Source organism: Hakea prostrata, chromosome 8 (genome assembly GCF_041222555.1).
Source record: "Hakea prostrata isolate BN-2017 chromosome 8, UWA_Hpros_2, whole genome shotgun sequence".
Classification (NCBI taxonomy): domain Eukaryota; kingdom Viridiplantae; phylum Streptophyta; class Magnoliopsida; order Proteales; family Proteaceae; genus Hakea; species Hakea prostrata.
This window is the reverse complement of record NC_142607.1, coordinates 38,167,535-38,184,625: the sequence shown is the minus strand read 5'-3', so window position 1 is coordinate 38,184,625 and position 17,091 is coordinate 38,167,535. Positions and strand designations below refer to the sequence as shown.

Sequence of the window (17,091 nt, the reverse complement as noted above, 5' to 3'; positions counted from 1 at the left end):
ACTTGATCACCTACTCCCCAAGTGATCCTAAAGCTCTCAAATTGCAAGAAAGCCTTGTGCTTTGCCTTTCACCTTCTCCCCAACCTTGAAGAACATACCAAGGTGTTAAAGTAAGCTTGTGGAAGTCAAGCTTGAGGTGATTGAAGGCTTTGGTGGTGCATGCATTTCATATCTTGAGCATACAACTCTTATTGCATCACACACACACAAGAGGTAAAGTGTCACACCTCTTGTTAAGGTAACATCCTTCTCTTGTAACTGTTTTCAATTCTAGTCTAGGTAGATTAGAATTGGTTTTGGGTACTCTTGCCCGTGAAGAAAGATTGGTTGGGTGCTCTTGCCCATGAACAAAGCTTGTAGACGGTGCTCTTGCCCTAAGATAAACAAAGATTGTAAAGGGTGCTCTTGCCCCGTAACAAAGATTGTAAAGGGTTTGATCTCTACCCATTGTATTGAAAGAGAATCACTAGTGGAATACTCTCTTGAGGCCAAGAGAGGAGTGGACGTAGACTTGCAAAGTTGAACCACTATAAAATACTTGTCTTGTGGTTGATTGTATTGTTTAATTTCATTTGAATTTTCCATTTACTTTGTATTTCCGCACAAACCGAAAAATTGGGACAATCCACTAGTTGCAACCTAATCACCCCCCCCCCTCTAGGTTGCACCAACACACATGATACCTTATAGCTAACAGTTTGATCTTAGAGAGATACAACAATAACAACAACAACAATAAGCCTTGTCCCAACTAAATGGGGTCGGCTACATGGATTTTTTCCCCCAATCAGTTATGTTTAAGGTTATGCAAGATTCAAGGCCTAAGCTATGTATATCATTTCTCATCACTTCTCCTAAGGTTATCTTAGCTCTACCCTAACTAGCTTTTCTAGTTCCATCAATTTGGATTATATCACTTCATCGTACAAGGGCATTTATAGGCCTCTATTGAACGTTGTTGTGCCACCGCAAACGACTTTCTCGTAGCTTATCACTTATGGAAGCAACTCCTAGACCAACTCTAATATGATCATTTCTTATCCTATCTTTCTTAGTTTTGCCACTCATCCATCTTAGCATCCTCATTTCTACCACACTGAGTTTATTTAGATGATTTTTTTAATAGCCCAACACTCTGTACTGTACATCATAGTTGGTTGAACAATGGTCCTATAGAATTTTCTTTTAAGCTTTAATAGAATATATTAATCACACAAGACCCTGGACGTACCTCTCCACTTCATCCACCTTATTTTGATTCTTTAGAAAATATTGACATCTACATCACCTCTTTTATTTATGATTGAAAAAAGATACCTAAAACTGAAGAATCTCCTTATCGTCAAGTTTCCCCACCTCATTGTCTGCCCGATTATGACTAAACTTACAAACTAGATATTTTGTTTTCGTTATACTTAGTTCAAAGCCTCTTGATTTTAAAGCTACTCTCCATAATTCTAACTTGGTACTAATCCTTACTTGAGTCTCATCTATCAACACAATATCATCAGCAAAGAGCATACAACAAGGAACCTCATCTTGAATGTCTTTGGTTAATTCATCTTTTATAAGTGCAAATAGGTATGCGCTTAAAGTTGATCTTTAATGTAACCCAACTGTAATTGGGCATTCATAATTTTGTCCTGCCACTGTTCTTACAGTTATCACTGAACCATCATACATTTCATTAACTATGTCCACTTATTTACTTGTGACCTTATTTTCTCTCGTACTTGCCAAATTAACGCTCTAGGTCAATAAGTACCATATAAGGGTCTTTCTTACACTCTCTATATTTTTCTATAAGTCTCCTAATTAGATGAATAGCCCTCAGTCGTAAACCTTCCTGGCGTAAATCTAAATTGGTTCTCTTTAATTGTGGTTAAGTGTCTCAAGTGGGTTTTCATTATTCTCTCCCATAATTCCATGGTATGATTCATCAGCTTAATGCCTCTTAGTTATTACAACTTTGAATATCTCATTTATTTTTGTAAATTGGAACTATGATGTTTTTCCATTCATATGGCATTTTCTCTATACTTTAATCTTATTAGACAACTTAGTTAATTAACCAAGTTAGCCTATGGGTTCCTAAACTCTTCCATACTTCTATTGGGATTTCATCAAGCCCTTGTGTCTTGTCTAGTTTCATCTTCATCAGTGTTTTTTTTTAACTTTGAACATCGAAATTCTCTGTATTTATATTTGAAATTTGGTGCCTTGGTGGATGCTGTAATTGTCCGAATCACAAATACTTGAAGTGTGTTTGTTTAGCAGACTAGAGAAATAGATTTTCCATCTCTTCTTAATGTCCTCATCATTACTAATACTTTACCAGCTCCACTTTTTATACGTAAAAAATGCTCAAGATCTTACACTTCCTATCCCTTATTTTAGCTATTTTATAAGTAGATTTTTCCCCTTCCTTGGTGCCCAAATTATTATATAACTTTTTGTACGTCTTCTCCTTTTCTTAGCTTTATTTCTATTCAACCTATATCTTTAAAGATCCTCAATATCCTTATTCTTTTGCCATGTCTTAAAACAAGCTTTCTTATTCCTAATGACAGCTTGAATCTCATATCCAAGTCTCTCTATAAGAATGGAGCTTTTCTTTTGATTCACCTAGGACATCTTTAGCCACCTTCTTAATACGCGTAACCATCTCATTCCACATCACATTTGATCTTAGGGAGATATCCCACTTTATTTTTATCACCTAAATAACGCAAGAATGAAATGGATCATGATTAATTAGACTAAACTAATGGTCCAAACACATCCATCTGATGAAAGAAATTGATTATAGGGTCCTAATCACACATCCAACGAAATTGGATTTTTGAACAATAAATGAAGCGTTTCATTCAGGCACTTTATTCCATAAGACTTTCTGAGGGATGGGGTTGGTCGCCTGTATAACTGTATTGCTTTCCCGCAAATCAAGTTGTTTGTTTAGAAGGGCTTCTGGTCACGTACAAAAAATATATAAATTTGCTGTCTAAGGAACTATAAGTTCCTTTCCTAATACTTGCACCATGTGCACAGACACAGGGGCAAAAATCCTTCCCTTTTCCTGCTTCTTGACAGGTCTCAACAATTTGCTATGTTTTGATTTTCTACATGTACAGTCTCATGCCCTCGAACTATTCCTTACAACTATGAGTTTGGTGTCATTTGAAATATGTTTCTCAGATTTCATCTTCCTTTTCAAGTATGAGGTTGTTAATTGTATAATCAAGGAAAAATATGTAAGATCTAGAAAGAACAAGAGGAGATAACGTGGTTCGGCCAGAGGCCTACGTCCACGGGAGAAAGGAGGCTGCTTTAGTTTTCATTAATTCTAGGGTTTTACAATGATTCACAATTTATAGGTTTATTTCCACCGCCTTACCCTCTCTACCTGGGTACGGGTTATGACCCGACCTAATACAATTTAACACTCACCCTCAAGTTGGAGCATGGACATCATGAATGCCCAACTTGCTAAGAAGAAAATGATATTGTTCTTGACTCAAAGCTTTAGTAAAAATATCTGCCACTTGATATTTAGAAGAAACATAAATTGTTTGAATTTGCCGAGCCTGAAGTTTTTCACGAATCACATGACAATCGATCTCAATATGCTTTGTTCGCTCATGGAAGACTGGATTTGCAGCAATGTGTATAGCTGCATTATTGTCACAAAATAGATCCATAGGTTCTGGATGCAAAATTCCTAAATCCTTAAGTAAATAGCACAGCCAAGTCAGTTCACAAGTTGTCGTGGCCATAGATCTGTATTCCGCTTCAGCAGAAGATCGGGAAACAGTTGACTGCTTTTTACTCTTCCAAGAGATAGGACTTGATCCAATGAAAACACAATAGCCGATAGTAGAACGACGAGAAGTGGCACAACTTGCCCAATCGTAGTCACAATAGGCATTGATGTGTAGGTCGCTAGCAGAAGATAACAAAATGCCTTTCCCTGGACAAGATTTTAAATAGCGTAAAATCCGAAATGCAAGATCCAAGTGAGGTTTTCTAGGTTTCTCCATAAATTGACTGAGAACTTGCACAGCATAGACAATATCAGGTCTAGTGACTGTGAGATAAATCAATCTTCCAACAAGTCTTCTATATTCTGTTGGAGTAGCAAGAAGTTCGCCATCGTCACTGTTCAATTTTAAGTTTAGCTCCATAGGACAATTGATGGGTTTGGATCCAAGTAGACCTGCATCATTAAGCATCTCCAAGGTATATTTCCTTTGAGAAAGGAAGATACCTTTAGTTGACCGAGCAACCTCAATGCCAAGAAAGAATTTGAGAGTGCCCAAGTCTTTGATATGAAATCGACTATGAAGAAACAATTTCAAAGCATTGATGGCAACTTGATCGTTGCCAGTAATAATTATATCATCCACATAAACCAAAACAATAGTGATGCTAGACCCACTGGAAGATACAAACAAAGAATAATCAGCTAATGATTGTTTGAATCCAGCAAGTTGTACAGAAGTGAACTTGGAAAACCAATTGCGTGAAGCTTGTTTTAAACCATATATGGACTTATGAAGACGACAAACTAGATTATTCTCCCCCTTTCGGGAAAAACCAGGTGGCAAAGACATGTGACTTCTTCATCTAGATCACCCTGAAGAAAAGCATTGTTAACATCCATTTGAAATATGTTTCTACATATTTCATCTTCCTTTTCAGTATAAGGTCTTTTGCAAAACTATTAAATTTTATTCTACTTCATTTTCCCCCGCTTATGCACAAACCTGAGGTGAAAGTATCAAAGCAGCTTCTCAGCAAAAAATGCTGAGATAAGGCTGCCTATGAGAAATGCATCCCCGGTCGGGAGCCCCGGTGCACCGTGCTTTGCCCTTTTTTACATTTTCTGCCAGGGGTTTTTCAGAATGGTAGGATTTTCAGGGTATAAAAATCAGCTTTTAATCAGTTTTTATAGCTTATGAATGTTCAGAAACTCAGTCATTGTTTCTCTCTTTCCTAACGATTCTTGAAAAGTGAACATCAGATTCCAAGATGGTTAATTTCTAAATTACTTGCTCAGTATTGCGGTTTTTCAGGTGATATTGTCCCTTAGGTTAAGGTTTTACCAATATAAAAGGTTATCTTGTTTGGTTCCAACTAAAGTTTAGTAAAATATATAACAGAATCTAGGTTCTTTTCCTTTGAGGATTTGGCTTTATTGTGATATTGGTTTATTTGGAATTACAATATGATTTAAAAACCATGCTCTATTTGAAAGAGGCCTAGGAGATCCTCTGGCATGTATGGATTTTTACCCAAAGTGTCAACAAGTATATTTACGGAAAATTTCTTCCCCTAGAACTTTGAGGGATTTGGACCCATCCACTTTGTATAAACTGGAATAGGGCAGAAGGTGTTAAATCTTCCAAATATGTGTCTGATGATACTTGTTCCGCTTCTTTTTTTTTTTTTTTTTTTTTGAACAAAGGGGCTTTATTAAACCGAGGAATGGGAATATTAATATGCCTCAACGAGAGTCAAACCCACGATCTCTTCACTAAGAGGTGTTGGTTTCAACCACTAGAACAACTCTACATTGGCACTTGTTCCACCTCTATATCACGGATTACCAACCTCAATGCACATGTAGGGTGATTGCACAATAAGGTTGGTCATGGTTCAATGCAACCTTGAGCCTTTCCTCTCCTTCCTCCTTTCCCAATGCTCTACAGTGACTTTGACGAAATGAGGGGCTCTTCTCTCATATTAGGATGTTACTATGATGTTAGGGTTAGTTTAGGGTGAATTTTCCCTAACCCTCAGCATTATCTTATCCTTTATGTTCCTTCTTCCCACCCTAGGTCTCTAGTTCCCAGGAAAGTTTTAGGGTGCTTCTTCCTAGTGATGTTTCTCTTAGTGTCATTATCTCCTGTAATTTCCTAGTTAATCCACACCCTTTAATGTTGGCTGAGATGGGCGGATACTACATAGAGCAACCCTCCTTTGGTTTAATACTTGTTATAGGTATTGGAGTTGGTTATGCATATGCATGCACATAAGTTTGTCTTTATGCACACTCAACCCCCCCCCGACCGCCGGTCTTAATCACCATACCAAATTAAATTATAAAATCCCACGTTATTCAAAGACATGGGCAACAAGAAAAGAAGAAAATGTCATTCAAATATGCCCAGGTTTTGAGAAGCATCTCGAGTTTAATTTAATTAAAATAGACATGATTGTTTGGTTGCTCGTTGTACTGTGTCATTTTTTTATCAAAAAGGGAAATATCCTCTATTGTGCACAAGTCTCTGCTGTGAACATATATACCAAATGGTTGGTTGAGAAAGCAAAGTATATACAAGATTATTGAAAATTTTTAAAAATTTAAAATTAAACTTTTAATCTCAGCTTTCTATTTGATATAAAAGTGCACTGCAGTAGACAACAAAAAATCATCTTTTAAAAGTAAAAGAAATCATCTCTTAAAAGTAAAAGAAACAAAAAAAAAAAATTGTCAATCAAAGACAAAAAAGGGTGACCCAACCTAAGACTTCAATTCTTTTAAAAATAAAAGAAACAGATTTTTTTTGGTAGAAAAAAAACTAACATATCACCACCATTATAAAAATCAAAAAGATGGAATTCATGAAAGCGGAGCCAACGCCGACTGGCAGAGTGGTTGATAAACAAAGTTTATATAATTCCCCACTTGGAGATGTACACTGTAAAAGAGGTCAACCAGAGAGAAGACATTCTACCAAAAATAAGAAAAAAACTAGAAAGAAGACAAAAGAATAGTGAACCTCTTTCGTAGAATCCCATCGACTCTAGACATCAAGCGGCAGAATTCCGACTGCAACATCTTCTTTGCAGCCTTAACTGCAATTGCAAATTCATGGCTTCCGTCTCTTCCCAGACCTCTGAATTATCCACGAAGTATAATGTGTTCGTCAATTTCATGGGTGAAGATATTTACAATGGCTTCGCTGTTTTCCTTGAGAAAGATCTGAAAAGGGAAGGAATCGAAGTGTTTATAAATAGCAAAGACCTGTGGGATGGAGGAGAGATCCAAGAGACACTCCAGGAAATAATCCGTAAATCAGAAATCTCGATCACTATCTTCTCCAGCGATTATGCCGAAAGCAAATCGTGTCTCTTGGAACTGGAGGAGATAGTTGACAATGAATACGGCAGTCGAATTGTTCTTCCCGTATTCCTGGATGTTGAACCAAGGGATGTTCGCAATCAGACAGGAAAATTTGAAAAATCATTTGAGAAACACATGAAGATATTTGATGCCCAGAAGATACAGACATGGAAGGACGCGTTGAGAACGGCAGCAGAGATAAAGGGACTCGAACTGCAGCAAGTAAATGGGTAATTAATTAAATTCAAGACCCTCCTCATCTCATGTTGTAAACTCCAAAATCTTTAGTTCTACGTCTGCTTTTGCCTCAATCAGTTAATATTTTATCTTCTCAATAATTTGCAGGGATCTATCAACGTTAGAGGAGTCACTTGTTAAGTGGGTTTTAAGACAAATGAGTGGCCGTATCCGGACGAATTATGATGTGTTCATCAGTTTCAATGAGTACGATACTGGCAATAACTTCACTGCTTTCCTTCAAAAAGATTTGAAAAGGGTAGGACTCAATGTGTTTATGGATGGACAAGGATTCTCAGTTGGAGTAGATATGAGAAATACGACTTTGGAAGCTGTATGTAAATCCAAAATCTCGATCATTGTCTTCTCCAAACACTATGCGGATAGCAGATGGTGCCTCATGGAACTGGCTGAGATTGTTCATTACTATGGACATGACGGTCAAATAATTATTCCCATATTCTTTGATGTTGGACCATGCGATGTTCGCAATCAGTCCGGAACCTTTGAGAGGTCATTTCAGGAGTACGAGAAGATTTTTGACCTCAGTATGGTATCGCCGTGGAAGGATGCGCTGACGAAGGTAGGGGGCATGCGTGGTTTCGATCTCGGACAAGAAAATGGGTAATTCTGAAACCCACAATCTTCACTTTCTTTCCTTGTTCTTCGTATTCCTTTTCCTTTTTCTTTGAAAAATTAAATCTTATAATTATTTTTTTCTTCTATTTTCATCATCATTATCATCATTACCATCATCATCATGGGACAATTTTCCAATTATTTGATAAGGGTTGATGCCTTAGAATTTGTGTTGATATGAATTGTCATTTTTTTTGGATTTGAGATATTAATTATCTTTTGCTTTTAATTATTTTTATATTTTCACAGTTTTTTCCCCTTCTTTTGGATTAAGCAATCAACTCCATTTATTCCCCTCTTAATAAAAAGCTCAATCCGATTAAGTAAAAATAAAATTGAGTTGTTGTTATCTTGTTCTTTTATAGGCTTAAATCTCACCGACTGTATGAGGCTAGTCATTTATGAGACCTTGTACATTTTACTTTATTTTATTTTTGAATGAAAAAACTCATATTATATATTTGTTAAGTTTACTTTGTTGGATTCATTTGCTAATATTTATATTTCAAACAATTGCAGGAATCAACCGAGGCTGGTGAACTTAGTTGTTTATGAGGTTCTGTCAATATTGGGTATAAATAATAGGGGATTAAATGCTCATTAGATCTATTAAATATTTTTTCAAATGATTATAACGGGGATCCATAGCTTTTATGCAATTTTTAGTAAATCGTTTAGTTTCTCTCTCTTGTTCTGTTCTTGTTTTTTTTCTTTTCCCCTCGTTCCTTGGAAGTTCAAGAAGGAAGCTTGAGGGAATTGTGGCCAAGAAACATCAGGTGCTTCCCCCACTGGCTTCGACATCGACTTCTCGGTAAAAACACAAGATGATGGATGGAGTTCTACTTGTAGGGGATAAAGAAACCCAATCTTGCCCTAAGGATACAATGCCGAAGGTTATGATTAAAGTTTGCCTACAAATGGAGGCAAGGTAAGGATTGCACTTTGTAAGATGTGAGAGTGGTGTGAAGTTTTTAGGAATAATGGAAACTCTTTTATCTCTATTGTATATAAGGCAATCTTGTCAAACTTGGTTAAATTCCGTATAGTTCTGAGTGTGTTTTTTGGTTGTGTTTTCTTTATAGTTGTGCATCTGTCTTCAACATAAATATCCATTGGAAAATTAATTAAGAGGTTGCAGTAGCATCATAAACAACTCCTGCAACTCTAATTCCAAATCCGACTTCAACTCTAACTCCAACTTTCATCCTCCTCGTGTAGCAGATGGAGGAACTATAATAGAGTATTGAGAGGATTTTAGCAATGTTCTTATGTTTAAAGTGTCGAATTTCATAAATATCTCTTCAGTAACTGTCACACTCCACTTGACGGTATCAGATCCAATCGAATACCTATAGATGTGATCCATAGTCACAAGATCAAGTTACTTTGCAATCCACAATATACACACACAACATCACAATCAAAGCAAGAATAAATCAAGTCCATAATATATATGTCCGAAATGGATAAAGTATCTCAAATGTCTCGAAAAGGAAATTGAAAGAATAATGTTGGAGTTAGTTACATCCTTCAATGAACCTAACAAAATGACATACTCTCTATTTAATAATCTCAATATTTTTACAGATAAGTAAACTTGTTTCGGAAGGGTCGAGTGCCATAGGATCACTCTAGACATTCACACAAACTATTGTGTGGTTTGTAGTCTTCCACAGCTGGAACCCCATACTTTTTCATCAATGTCAAGTGTTCCTCTATGGCCTAGTCGTCATATCCTGCTGTAAAGTCTAAAACATATATCCACAAGGAGTGAGTTCCAAAGAACTTGGCGAGATTAGCAATATCCACAAAACCATAATATCACATCAATAATGAAAATGTAATGCAATGCAATGTAATGTGGGATGCGTTTAAGATCTAACCATGCTTGTCAATCCGCCAACTACTAGGGCCAGGGGGCCTATGACACCTAAGCCCTTCTAGGTGACATGGTAGATACTTCTCTTTAATGACTCTTTCATAATAATACCATCAAAATATCATCGCAATAGTTCATCTAATGGCAACTCTATACGCTAAAATGTTTACCAATAAATATAGTCGTCTATTTACTGAAATCTATATCAGCCATTGAACCATCTTATACAAACCCTTAAAATACTTAAATATAATTGTCCTTTACAAACAGAAATAGCTAGCATAATCAAAAAGAGACATCGGGTTCTTAATCTTGCTCCTGAATCGCTTTGCCTTTACCCTTGTACTTTGTCTGTCTTTCTGTCTGTATATGGTAATTGGGTTTGAGCTATACCAGGCAATAAGTATTATGAAATAATCATGCTACATACAAGAATAAAACATGACATACATATTTTTAAAATAAAATATTCAATCTTTTCCAAATATGTATCGTTGCATGTGCCATAATAAAAACATTCTTTCACATAATATATGCTCCGAAAAATATTTCCAAAATAAAATATCCAAACTCTTCAAAATATTCTCTTTTTTCTTTCTCTTACATTATAGCCATAAGCCAAAGCATATCCATGGATGATATACATCTCTCTAAACCACCGAAGTGGTTTCTCTACAACACCAAAGTGGCTACCTTTACACCACTGAAGCTACACCATCGAAGTGGTTTCTCTACAACACCAAAGTGGCTACCTTACACCACTGAAGCTACACCATCAAAGTGGTTTTATTCTTTGGGCACAAGGCCATGTACACCTCATAGTCTACTATCATTGGTTTTGACCTAATGTTTCCACTTTAACTTTGGCCATAGTGCTTGTTAGTATGATAAATTTCAATTTTGCATTTATTAATTTTTTTTAATAATTTTAAATGCAAACAAAACAAATAATCTATAATTAAAGAAACTCACTAGATTATTAATCATAACAAAAATTATGAAACACCTACATGCACATTAATCATGCATAGAATAATTATATGCTGAATCAATTAATTATTCAGTAAAACATCATTGTATATGTTATATGCGTCAAAATGTGTAAATATTTCAAACGACTCATGATGGATAAAAATACAGTAAAATTATACATAACATGAATTGAACCATTATACTCAGAGATATGCCAATTTGTTCTGTCTTTTTCAAACCAGATGCCTTCCGCTACTAATTTACTGTTTTACCCCTATATCACCAATAAAGTCAAAACGTAATCTATTTATAATATGACTTGTGCAGTCATATTAAATGGCTAATTTATATGGTACAACTCAAAACCGACTCTGATTGATCTGTTGGATTTCGTATGTATCAATATTTCATCAACGGTTTTGACTACATTCTTGTCAAATTTGGGGTTTCTCATAGACATAAGAAATGTAGGCTCCAAGTCCTCTTTTCAACGCATTTTTAATCTCTCAATTTCGACAAGTAATGAAAAAATTACGGTCAATTTTGTATGAGGGGTAAATCTATCAAAAAAAGTAACGACTGAACCAGTCGACAACTTGGTTCCAAAATTTAGGATTTCTAATCTCACATACCAGTCAAACCACTAGGGAATTAAGAAACCATAAATTTCGAACAATTTAAGCTTGAGAAATTTTACCCGTTGGGTGCCAGTTTTGGTATGAAGAAGTCCCTGAAAATTCCCACAACAGAGAAAAAATTTGGTATTCTTGTACCACTTCTGCACTCTTACTCTCTTTCTCTCTCCAACCCATAACTTCTTCTCTCACTCTCTCAGTTTCTCTCTCTCCAGCACGCAGATATCCCCACCCCTTTACTCTTATTCAACCTTATATGGTATTTATATATTATTTATTTATTTTGATTTAACCCACATTGGTGGGAGAGGACGATGGTGGGTGGTGGGCCTCCCTCCACCATTTTTCCACCACCTAATCCCTATATTTCACTTATTTATTATTTTATTTATAGGATTTGGTGACATTTATTTACTAGTGTCACCACAAGCTCTTCGATTGTTCTAAATGTCACCACTTGCTCTCCTATTCCTTTAAGTCTCACCCTTACTTTCTCATACCGCTAAGTGTCATCACTTGCTTTCCCATTCCTCTTCTTTGACCAACCTTTCTTCTCCCTTTTTTTTTTTTCTTCCATAAACTTCACTTGACCAATTCACCTCCCTTGCAATGTTTTCTGACCCAAGGCATTTATACAATAAAACCTTAATGGGTCTTGGTCAACAAATTGCGGGCCCTCCTTGGGGGTCCACCTATTAGGTCTATGTCGTGATCAACTTCTTGGTTCTAGGTGCACAGAAAATTACGTTGGTCATTTTCTCGCCTTCAGTTCTGTTTAATTCCATTGTATGGGAAATCCATGGATGAAAATGCATTTTGACTCGGCTATGGATTTGGGGTCCAAACTGTACTAGTTAATTAATCCAAAGTATTGGGGCATACCAACACAATATTAAAATAATAATATAATTAGATGCAACACATGGCAATGCTAGTCTCTATTTAGGCAGAAGCTTTAGGGCCTGTTTGGTTACATGAGTCTGAAAATTTCAAATATCTAGAGATTTCAAATCTATAGACTTCAAATCTATGGAGTCATAATTTATAAAATTAAGTGTTTGGTTGTAGAATGAAATCTATGGATTCATCCTAAAAAACTATTTGATCGACATAATTTTTGTGAATGTACAATTGTATAGCTTTTTTGAAATCTTTGGATTTCACCCCTTATCCATAAATCTACAGATTCACCTTTTTACACTAAAAACGTGAATCTGTAGATTTCATGAATCTAGAGATTTTTACAACCAAACGGGTATAATTCTCAGATTCGTGAATCCAGAGATTTGAAATCTCTAGATTCATGTAACCAAACAGGCCCTAGCATGTGCCACGGAAACACTTAGCTTAATGCAACATTGTTAATTAGCTAACATGTTACTCAAGCTACAGATACCTTTCTTCATGCTTTGCGCCTCTTGGTCCAATATCCTTCAAAGTCTAGGGAATGTCAAATCCTCATAGGATGGCTACCGACTGTCGGATAAGCACTCGTTACCTTATAATAGGGTGAACATTCCTGTGTCCCCTCAGAGAGTCTCACCAATTGGGCACCCACGAGCCCTACAACTACCATATGTAACCCTCCCATGAATGACACAATGCTATGATTGTGTCTCCTCATGGAGTCTCACCAGTGTTAGATGCCCACCAACCCAAGTACCATTGTCACCAGTCACTCAGCCTCAATTCCCAATGCCAACAGGGTCATAGCACGCTAAGGGTTCCTAGCCATGTAATCTAGGCATCCTAAAATGTACATATAATTTATTATGATATGTAAGGCACCAAAGGCAATGGCCTAAACCACAACGCCTAGCAAAAAATATACATGAATGCATCTGCACAACTTCTCAAACCCATCTTATTACAATTCACATAATCAAGATAGATAATTAAAGAAATATCAAGATAGCATAGATCCCATCAATTTTCCATGCATATATGCATGCCCTACCAACAAGAGACATCATCATCCATTAACATAGGCATAATATCGAATCAAACTAAAAAGGCATGTAACTAAGTCATGAATATGTGAGGATTGTATTCCTCACCTAATAAACGTTCAGAAGTCTCCAAAGTATATCAAACTTTACATATAGAAGTGCTAAAAAGCTACTGGAATCCCTACAAACATAAGTATATAGTTGGAATTACGTTTGGAACCAAAACAAAACAAAATAGAGCCTACAACCCATCATAGAGGGGTCGTCATCTAAGTAGGAGCCAGACTGCTCCTAGGCAGTTGCCCCCTGGTGCAAGAACAACACTAGGTCCAAACTCTCTGTCTTCGATCCCTCGTTTCCATTAGGTCTTGGGTCGATCTTGGGCAGGAATTCTGTCCCCAACGCATGTAAGAACACTCACAAACATTAATGGAACAAACCACAACCTAGATGTGTAATTCTAATAATCAGAGACTCTCTGAGATCCATTTTGAGATAAATTTCAGCAACTAGTAGAGCGAAGATTCTCATTTCACATGGTACATTCGATTGGGGATATTGGAAAACACGTATTTCCCAATCGAATCACATTCCCAACATTGATTTCAGACATCCTTCATCCATGAATTGAAGATAAACAATGGAAAAGATGAAAAGGTTGGTTGATTACCTTCAAAATCAAAAACCGATAACCGAATCGTGCTTCGCCTCGCAAGATCCGTTTTCAGCTCCGATGTAAGCTTTGACTCCTTCTAGGCTTCTCAGCTGTCTAACAATAAACTATTCATGAGGTTTAGGATTATTATATATAGGTGTTAGAAGCTAAAAAAACTTGAAACTGCCCATGCTAGTTTGACCAATCGCCACATGTGGAGGTCAGTCAAGCGACCTATGACTTCCTTTCCCTTTATTTTACCATAGAAAGGTAGTTTTTCGATGTGCTTCACTCCAGACACTTGCCTAACCCTAGGAAGCCTAACAAGGGCTCTTACTTGGACTTGGGCACCTTCCAACTTCTCCATCCACGAGCTAGATATCCACCTTCCTAGTCCATCTAGGTTCGAGTCAGCCCTTCTTTCAAAATCCAACAAAATACTGAAATCACCATCCTCACCATCCAAATCCATAGATTCTAATCCTAATCCAATGGTCTCAATTTGGATGGCCTACAATTTTCTTTTATTGTATCCCTAAGTTCTTAGACCTAGAATTGAGTTTTTGGGTTAGGATCTTAAGTTCTTAGACCTGAATCAATTTCACATCCTCCCTCCCTAAAAGATATTTCATCCTCGAAATTTAAAACAAACATGGGTTACCAAAGAGGTGAGGATACTTCTCCTTCATCACATCTTCCTACTCCCAAGATGCCTCTTCAAGGGCATGGTTCTGCCATCAAATATTCATATATGATACGGTTTGATTCCTCAACTGCACGTCCTTACGATCTAGGATCTCTCCACTTCTTCTTTATAGGTGGGATTTGTACCTTAGCCTTTGGGCTCTTGTTGCAAGAAGTTCTCTGGGTTCCGTATGCATTTTCATAGCATAGAAATGTGGAACACATCATGCACGCTTGCTAAGGCTGGAGGAAGGGCTAACTGACAACTGGCCCAACCTCCTCGATGATCTCGAATGACTGATGTACCTAGGGTTAAGCTTCCCATTAATGGTTAATCGTGTCACCCTCTTTATAGGTGATGCTTTTAGGAATGCTTGCTCACCAACTTGAGTATAAATTTGTCATTCTCTTCTCTGCATAGGATTTTTTTTTTTTGGACTCAGCCATCTTGATTCTTTCTCTTATCATGTCCACCATAGCATCAATACCTTCTACCAATTCAAAACCCAATATTTGGCATTCACTTACTTTATCCCAATATAGAGGAGTGCTACAAGTCCTTCCATGCAAGTCCTTGAATGGAGCCCTGCAATGGTCAACTAATTACTATTATTGTTGGCAAACTCCATCAATGTTAGGTGAACATCCCAATTTCTGCCCATGTCAACCACACAAAGCTCTAAACATGTGAAATCCAACCTTTTCCTAACCCTGACCCTGACCCGGATCCATTGGTGTTTGTAGGTCCGAAGACCCGAAGTAGTGGAAGAAGAGACTTGTGGGCCTTCATAGTCGAAGATTCAGTGTATGACTCAGAGCCTATGAATATTGACAGTGATGCCCCTTACTTGGATACACTGTTAGTGTTCAGTGAGAAACTGCACTTAGAAGGGGGGAGCGTAGTTGAAGTACGTGATGCACTTCCGATCTCGTTCTGAAGGTATTTATCTATTCTAGACTTGTTGATTGACTTGTAGGAGAAAACCCAACTCAATTTGGATCAGTCGACCAAAGGAAAACAGCAACTCAACTCTTGCTCGTTTGATCTCCGATTTGATTGTTTCCTTCTCTAATGTTGCATATATGTTGTCTAGGGTTCAAGCACTAAGTTGGGGACTATTCTAAGTGGTATTTGCTATTATCTCCAATTCAATTAAGGTAAGGACAATTATACCCATATACATGGACTATGTGTTTATTCAATGATGATTGGCAACTTGATATGCTTTGCTTATCAATTCTATTTAGACATCATATGACTACTGTAGTTGTCTTTTAACAGTAGTAACATGTTTAATTACTCTTGTATATCATGTCTATTTAATTATTGTTATTTACATTACATCTGTCACGCCCTCCCAGCCGGTACCCTATCTGGCATACCCGAGAGTGTGATCCACAGCCCGAAGATCAGGTATCGAGTGATCAACCTCCCACATAAACAATAACATAATCATGAACAATCATAATAAAAGTGCGGAAGATAAATCATAGATCCAATAAAGAAAGAATGAATCATAAATGAATCAGAATAATAGATATAATCAGAGTATCAAACAGATAAGTAAAGTGAAGCAAAAATCCCACTTTACATCCAGCGGAAAAGTAGCTCTAAAGAATAAACTAGACAAAATCTAATCCCAGTAGCAAGTACATTGGGTAACTAAATTGTTCTCCACTTTATAGACAACATCCTTGTAAGTGTAAATCTCATAAATGGCACAAGGACGCTTCCACTCAATGGTCGGACTAAGCATCGTACGGAGCATAACCACTCGCGGGATCTTCAGAGTAATTGTGGTAACCGCAATCACCTTCCCGGAGATATGCCTCTTCGCCTTGCGCTTCTCCATAGGGACCGTCATAGTACTCAAGACTGCGAGGATAGTCTAACAACATTGTACAATAAAGGAATGAGTTTCAAAGAAACTCAGAAAGGCAGGTTAAAAATCCATAATAACATAAATGGCAGGATTCCGAACAAACATAAATGCAATATGATATGAGACAAACAATGAATGAATGAATCTAACTCTATGTATGCTGGTCTCTATTGGCGTACATGCTTTAAGTCATAGCACCGTACTTCTTTAGGAAAGTCCACTCACATCCTCAACCATTTAAGATATCTTGGATTCTCTCACGGATCATTTCACCGGTCTTGAGCAGCCGATTGGTAATGGGTCCTTCATCCCTCAGGACAAACCTTGGCAGGGGGTTAAGTCAACACACTCTCTCACAACCATTTGGTATAAGTACTGGCGCATGTCAGGGTAAAACCTAGCCAAATGCAAGTCTTCTACTTAGTTACATCA

The 17,091-nt window shown here is 37.0% G+C and overlaps 1 protein-coding gene across 1 annotated transcript; it reads left to right on the top strand.

Moving 5' to 3' along the window:
• The first annotated feature begins 6,874 nt into the window (after positions 1-6,874).
• On the top strand, positions 6,875-9,330 carry LOC149007774 (disease resistance protein RPS6-like). The gene is made up of 3 exons (XM_089166461.1): positions 6,875-7,356; positions 7,472-7,987; positions 8,522-9,330. Exons 1-3 carry the CDS (start codon positions 6,875-6,877, stop codon positions 8,604-8,606), a joined length of 1,083 nt encoding a protein of 360 aa, XP_089022587.1. The 3' UTR covers positions 8,607-9,330.
• The last annotated feature ends 7,761 nt before the right edge of the window (positions 9,331-17,091 follow it).